The 7,926-nt window shown below is 42.2% G+C and overlaps 1 protein-coding gene across 1 annotated transcript; it reads left to right on the top strand.

The window, feature by feature from the left end:
* Nucleotides 1–3,645: 3,645 nt before the first annotated feature.
* On the top strand, nucleotides 3,646–7,402 carry LOC121516523 (G protein-regulated inducer of neurite outgrowth 1). The gene is made up of 2 exons (XM_041797852.1): nucleotides 3,646–3,774; nucleotides 4,203–7,402. The coding sequence occupies exon 2, from the start codon at nucleotides 4,232–4,234 to the stop codon at nucleotides 6,194–6,196; it is 1,965 nt and encodes a 654-aa protein (XP_041653786.1). The 5' UTR covers nucleotides 3,646–3,774; nucleotides 4,203–4,231; the 3' UTR covers nucleotides 6,197–7,402.
* Nucleotides 7,403–7,926: the final 524 nt, after the last annotated feature.

The raw sequence follows: 7,926 nt of genomic DNA, 5'->3' as shown, positions 1-7,926 counted from the left end.
TTGTAAAAAGAAGAACTAAGAACAGCATTGAGTTATTTTCTCTTCAAAAACAACAAAAGTCAAGCATTGACATGTCTACAGTCGCCACAGTTCATCTTATTCAGTTATCTATGGATTTTACCTCTCTGTAGTGGTGCACACCTGCAACGTCACATATTTTGTTGCTCTGATTGGCCTGTAAAGATGTGACAGACAGAACGTTCATCCAATCACTCTCCAAGTTCTTCTTTAAGGCTCTGATCTTTCCCAGACACCATCTATGGTAGATTTGGAAGTAATTTAAAAGATGTCACTGATTCTGCATGCCTTATCTCCTCGGGCAGGTCGTTCCAAAGTTGAGGCGCCCTGACAGAGAAGGCCCTGTCACCTTTAGTCTTAATAAGATAAGATAAGTTCATTTAATGACCTGTGATCTACCCAGGGCTGCCCCTGGCCAAACTAAGGCCCTTAAAGGACTCTGATATGAGGACCCCCATCACCCCCCAAAAAATCTAAAACATCAGAAAAATTGTTCTGAGTATGAAATAGAGGGATTTTAAAATGTGATAAAAAAAAAAGTGGTTTACGCTGAGATAGTTTCAACTCACTCTATAGGCTTAAGTTATGACTCAGATCTTAGACCTAGCTGTCATTGTGATAGTTCTGAGAGATGGATAGCTCAGATGATGAGGAGGAGCAGAAGATATAACTGGCAATATCGGGTCAGCAGTGAGTTCTCCATGCTCAATAACAACATTGTTTACCGTGAGCCAAGATAATTTCTGCCAACCACAGTTAAATTATCGTGTCATTAGCATTTTCACCACTCAACGCCATTGTTGTTATTTTATAGTGGCTCTTAAGTTTAGGCTGTAGGTTTTCATACTCACCTCGGATAAATTCTTTTATATTTCATATCTGTCCTAAACACTCAGTGTGGTTTGAGGATTAACAGTCAGCATAAGTCATTTTTAGCTGTTAGCCTGTTCGAGACAATTCACCAAGGTTAAAAATGCTTTTCATTGATTGGTAAAATTAAATGAAAACATTTCATTTGTTTCATTTATTTGTTTATTTAAAAGGGACCATGCAAATTAATGAATAATACGTACGAAGTACATATTATAATTATGCCAGAGTTAGCAGAAATGCTAATTTACATCTGTAGTCCCTTGTCAAAACATCGTATCTGCCTCAATATTTTGGTCAGTCTGGGCGTAAAGCTCTACTAGTTAAGATCAACCTAATGTCTCCATGGCACAACAAACCTGTGACACAACTTAGGTTAGTTATAACTTAACCACACCCACTGGGCGCTTTATTAGGTATGTCTTGCTAGTACCGGGTCAGACTTCTTTTGCCTTCAGAACTGCCTTAATTCTTCGTGGCATAGCTTCAACAAGGTGTTGGAAAAATCCAGCAGATTTGTCGGCAACACATCCATGATGCAAAGCTCCCATCCCACCACATCCTAAAGATGCTCTATTGGATTGAGATCTGGTGACTGTGGAGGCCATTGGAGTACAGTAAGTTCACTGTCATGTTCAAAAAGCAGTTTGAGATGATTTGAGCTTTGTGATATGGTGAATTATCCTGCTGGAAGTAGCATCAGAAGATGGGTACACTGTGGTCATAAAGGCATGGACATGTTCAGCAACAATACTCAGGTAGGCTGTGGCGTTTAACTCTAGAACTGCCAGGTATCTCTATATACCTAAAACAGCCAGTGGGCAAAATGTACCCATTACTTTAATACATAAATTTACACATAGGGCACTTATCAAGATCAATTGAAAACACAGATATTGAGCAGTGTATTAACCACAAACAGGATCATTGTCAGATCACATCCAAAATCATCTTAGGACTGATCACTCAATCATGAAAATTTGCCATCACCAGACTCTTCTTCACTGAAAGTACTGAGCAAATCTGTTGAAATTTCACTGTAATGTAAATTTGTCTGTGATATTCATGGTGAAGATCTTTGACTTCTGGTTGGATAGTCAGCAAGAGATAGCAAAGGCAAAATCTACTGTTTGCCTCTGAGGTTGAAATAAAACGTAGTGAAAGTAAATGCATTCTTATTGGGTAAAATTGACCCGCATGATGGTTCTAGCTATGGCCATATTAAAAACCTGGATTAATGTCAACATTTTTTAACAACACCAGGTGCTACACAACAAACTTTTGGTAAAGTCAATGACTGTCAGACTTCAACATTTCATATTTACAATGTTAACACACAACTGAAACACAGCCTCGGGTAAATTTTATCAACAACCATGCCACATTTACAGCCACTTTCTTACCCATTCTGATGCCCGGTTTAAACCTCATCAAGTTGTCTCGACCACGTCTACATGCTTAAATGCATTTATTTGCTGCCATGTGCTTGGCAGATTAGCTATTAGTGTTAGGCAATTGAGCAGGTGTACCTAATAAAGTGGCTGATGTAGTTTCAACGTAGAGTTTAGTGTGTGTTTACACCCTAAATGAAGACAGAGCTTACATATAGCTGGTGCAACAGGCTGCTGGGCTTTTAAATGTTTAGATGACACAGTTTGTATCTGCAGCTGTCTGAGCTGCTTCTTGTTAGCAGTGGAGAGCTCTCATCTACAAATCACTGCAGTCATCATTGCCAACACACTGTAAAGAAGATGGCCTTTGGCAAGCTGATGGCCTCTGATGAGAGTGTGATCAGCGCTGTCTACCTTGGCCCCGTGCAGCACACCTCCCTCTATCACACTATGTGGTTGCTTGGCAACAGATCTCTGAGGTGGATGGGGATTGGTGGAGGCCTCTGAATTAACAGTGAGAATGCTTTTTGTCAGTACATGGTGTTCTGACCAAAGCTCTCGCTCGCCGCTACAGTAAAGGCATAAAAAAACCAACAACAGCAGAAATGTGTAAAATAAATCCACAGAAGCACTCGAGGTGAGCCGAGTGACAGATGCTTCAGAGAAATGTGTCGCAGAGCGCAGAGAGGTTGGAGGGAGGACTGAAGGATGAGGTGGTTTACAAGTGTTGGTTTGTGTGGGAGGCAGAGCTCTGCTTCCTCCAGGCTCCTTCAGCTCGTATCCTCTGCTCTCTTTTTATGTACTGTTGCAGCAGAACATCCACTTCTGCACATTTTCCTCCTCAACAGTTTAATTTTATTTTCTGCTCCTGTTATGATACACCTCAAAAGCCTGTTTTAGTAAAAGATCTTACAGTAAAAGTTCTTTCAGCCTGCTTTTTCACAACTGTCTCATATTGCTTTTTGACTCGGAGTGATCATACAAATGTGGCCTTCAAAGAGAAAGCATGATAAATGTATTATTAATAAGAGAAACCCTTTTCTGCATCCTTAACCCTCCCTTCTCCATGATCACAAAAGCTTTAATCCACAATTTATGCCTCCTCCTTCAACAAATCCACTTCACAAATTTAAAGTTGCATCTTTCGGCACACAGCTGCTTTTGTGTTGCTATGAGAACCTAGAGTTAATTACTATGATTTACTGATGATTAGAGAGCCGTGCAGACTTTGTCGTTACATTACCACACACCGCCTGAGCTCGACCGTGGTTTCCAGGGAAACTGGAAATGTGAAGCTTTTTCAATAGACACAGGCAGAGCTTAAAGAGCGAGGACTGCCTAAGATAGATTCTTCTAGAGACAAACCTGTAACTGCAATCACTATCAATCACCGGGGGGAGATATACGGACTGATGTGGGTCTCGATAAGTGATGAGATTTGTTAGATTTGACCTGAGAGCAATGGAGAGACTTCAGTCTGACTTGGACTGCTGAGGTATGTGCTGCTCGTGATTTTACAGTTTGTTTTATCAGCTTTGTTAGAATTTAAAAGAGCGGGATTTCTTTGCATGAGTTTGTCTTTCTGTGAATTCATGTGGATAGGAGAGGATTTTTTTTCTGGGTTAGAGATGAAATTGAAGTTTTTATCAGATCTTTTTCCACTACCATTTCAGGTAAAATGCTGTTAGATAACATGTTTAATGATAACAAACATCAATAATAAGAAAGCTCCAAAAAGATGAGAATTATTCATGCAATAGTAGCAGTGATGTAACAGTTACATCTCTGCTTGACACTGATGCTGTGTCGGGGATGTATTTTTATCACAGCTTTCCTTCCTTTCACTCAAGCTTGCGCTTGTTGTTTTAGTTCCTGATAAAAACTGCGGGAGCAAAAGTCTCACTCCTGTCTTTCATCCTGCAGGTTTTCCACTCCTTTATTGCACGGACAGAATGGGAAGTCTAAAAGACGAGATGAGAGGACTGACAGAGGACCACAAGCTGTGTGAGAAGGCAGATGATGGAGAGCGTCCAGGCAGCTCAGATGGCAGCGTGGAGCCTGGGGGACCTCAGATAAACATGAGTCAAAAGTCATCAACACAACAGAGCTTTCAGCCAGAGCTCCACACAAATACAGGCTACGATGAAGAGACACACAAGAGTCCAGGATCTAAAGATGAAGAGGATTCAGGTGACCGATCAGACTCTGCAGACTTTATTCAGACTGGTACAATCAGTGTGACACAGCAGCCTGAAACAACAAAAGATACACAAAACAGCCAGATCGATGGAGATGGAGAGGATAACACTCAGGAGGAAGAGGCAGGTATTGAGAACATCACAATACCTGTACCACCCACTCCAGGTCCCTGTGAGCCGTGCACCCCAGCACCCTTCGGCCAGCACCACATGCGCACGCAAGTGAGCCTGGAAGTGGTCCAGTGTCAATCTATAGCCACCAGCCCCATGACGCCTCCAGAGGGAGGCAATTCCTTCTTCTTTCCGAGTTCCTTTGTGAAATCAGGAGGCGTGGGCACCGACACTAAAGACGCAGAGCTTCAGGTGGGTCAGCAGGTCGAGTTCTGCTCAGTCGCCACTTCTCCCATGACTCCAAAGACGCCTTTCACAACAGCTTTTCCGGAACTGATCGGGAGGGAGACGGCGAAGAGGGAGGAGAGGGCGAAAGAGAATCAGGGGCAGCAAGTGGAAAAGAGTTTGACAGAAAGTCAAAAAGAGGCTGCGGAAACAGAATTAGGCGCATCAAACTCTGATGCATCTCCAGAGAGCTCCACCTGCTGCCCTGCTGTGGGGTCAGCAGATTCACAAACAGCTGGGGAGGGCAGTAAGCAGCAGAGGATGGGAAGTATGGATCAAGACATCACAATCCTGGTGACCCACCATGACAACATGGAGGAAGAGGAGGAGCCTGAGTCGCCTGTTTCCCCTGTAGAAGAAGAGATGATACCTGAATGTGAGGAAATTAAAGCAAATAATGATGTAAATAAAGAAGAGGAAAAGGAGAATATTCCCACGGATGCTCCTGAGGATGCGGCGGATGACTCAAAGTCACCAAACAAAACTGAAGAATCCTCAGTTTCTACCTGTGATGAAGCCAAATGTGAAAATTCAGGAGTCAAAGACGTCAAAGTCTTATGTGAAGATGTGAATGAGGTATCTGCAATAAAATCTCCCATCCCTGAATCTCCTGCTCCCTTTGGATGCCACAACATCCGCACACAGGTGAGCCTGGAAGTGGTGCAGTGCCAGTCTGCAGCAACAAGCCCCATGACTCCACCTGAGGGGGACCAGGCCTTCTGTTTCCCCAGCTCCCACATGAAATGTGGATCTTCAAGTGCAGAGACCAAAGACGCTGAGCTGCAGGTGGGCCAGCAGGTTGAGTATCGCTCTGTTGCCACAGCACCCATGACCCCGAGAACGCCAATCACCACAACTTTCCCTGAGGTCAAAAAGGAAACCAGCCTAGAGGAGAAGATCATAGAGGAGGAAGAGGAGAAAAAGGAAGAGACGGAGGAGGAGGAGAAGAAAGTGAAAGAAGAGGACACAAAGGAGGAAAGAAACTGTAAGGAGAAGTGTGAGGAGCCGGTGCAGGAGGTGAGCTGGGATGAGAAAGGCATGACGTGGGAGGTGTACGGGGCAGTGGTGGAGGTGACTGTGCTCGGCTCAGCCATTCAGAAACATCTGGAGAAGCAGGTGAAGAAGCAGAGGCGTCAACCCTCCATGCCTCCGCCTCCCCCGCTCAACCCGTCAGCCATGCCGCTGAACTCGGGGCGCCCGGGTAAAGGGAAGAGGGGAGAGCAGGATGGGGAGGCGGGTCGACGCAGGAGAAACCCCTTCCGTCAGCTGATGGAGAACATGCAGCAGCCACACTGCTGCTCCAGAGCTCACAGCGCTGAGTGAAGTGAGAAGAAACAACAGCTGGTTAGAAAGGGAGAATCTGTGCTGCAGAATCACATGACATCTGATTAATACGGCTGTGATACAGTGCAATGACTCACTTCACAGAGGTTGCCATGAAAGCGTGAGAGGCAAACCACCTTCACACGAGACAAAAAATAAAGCACAATCAAACCTTGGAGGGATAAGAACTGAAATCAGCCATACAAGATGTTTCTGTCATTTTATTCTTTGTGCTCTATGTTTTTTATGTTTGGAATCAGTGGGTGAAATATCAATGTTTGCTCTTTTTTTTTCACCCAGACTATCAATGAGTCATTTTAGCTTTGATGCTTTTTGAAGGCACTTAACACAAAATAAAGCCATGGTAACCTACTTCAGGTCTCAGCCAGCTGAACACAGCTTCAAACAGGAGTGATGATTGTTGAGTAACTCTTTTTGATTGTGATTCATGACCATGTGGTCAGAAGCTATAAACTGTAGGTGTATTGAATGTATACAAGATAAAAGCCGCCCTAAATGATGCCTTGATCTCAGCGAGGGGAGCCACTTTTAGCATCAGTAACGCAGGCTTGTGTACGTCTTCTGTTCTGCTTTTGAATTTTTGCACAATGTTATGACTTGTTTGTTTAGTGAAAATTAAAACAACGTAGTAATAATGATTATTTGAGAAAGTAATAACTCCTGATTTTAGGGTATTTTTATTCCTTAATCTTTTATGTCTTTTAGTGCCATGATGAGTGCTTAATTTGTGTGATAAATTTATTTCAAATGTGCTTTCAGTCAGAGGTTATTATTGTGTTGGTGATTGTTGGTGGTCTTACATTCATTCACAAAAACATTTAGAAAAATGTTACTCACAGACTTCCCGTGTTATACACTCATTTAGATGCCAGCAAACATTTACAGAAGCAGCTGCTTAACAGGAAGTCACACTGCATGAGATTTTATCGTGAATCCAAAAACCAAAAGCAACAAAATGCAAACATGCAAAAGTCTGTGCTCTTTGGCTGACATGCAGTCATATTCAAGGTTTTCATTCACACGGTCTACAGAGTTTTTACCGCCTCTTTTTGGATTTTATTCTTTATAGCGTCAGCTGCAGCAGAATTAACATTGTGTGTTGATGTAACTTTTAATAAAGTCTATTTAAAAGCAAAACAAAATGTTTTTAAACCTTCACTTCGTATATTTACAAAAATAAATGATTCACATGCAACAAAACCAACTGTTTTTGTAATCTGTTTTTTTTTTTTTTTTTTTACTTTCCTGTTGATGAGAAGGTTTACAGGACGGGTCATCGACTATATTTGCACAACAGTCAGCTTTTTTCTACACACTTTGAGACTGGACTTTCAAAGTAAATAATATAAACTTTTTTGTCTAATTAACAAATCATTGACTACTAGCTGTATTTTCTAAAAACTGCACACAATTCGTAGCTTTTAGCACTGAGATTGCCAATACTGCTGCCAGCCACAAGGAGGTGATTGAGAGATTTTAACCACATTTTGCTGACATGCTGCCCATCTCTAGGTTTGATGCTAACATGAAGGAATTTGATTAGTGGAAAATCTGGAACTGTTAACTTAAAAATCCAAAAACAGCTGTTTCAGCTCTATTTTTCTCAGCAGACTGAACAAATTTTTAGTTTTAAGTAAACAGTACTCAATCACTAGATGTATTTTTTTCATTGTACTCAAATTATCTGATAATCATACCTTAACCTGCAT

This window comes from Cheilinus undulatus, linkage group 10 (genome assembly GCF_018320785.1).
Source record: "Cheilinus undulatus linkage group 10, ASM1832078v1, whole genome shotgun sequence".
Taxonomy (NCBI): Eukaryota; Metazoa; Chordata; class Actinopteri; order Labriformes; family Labridae; genus Cheilinus; species Cheilinus undulatus.
The sequence above is the reverse complement of the archived record's forward strand: the minus strand, read 5'-3'. Positions and strand labels throughout refer to the sequence as shown.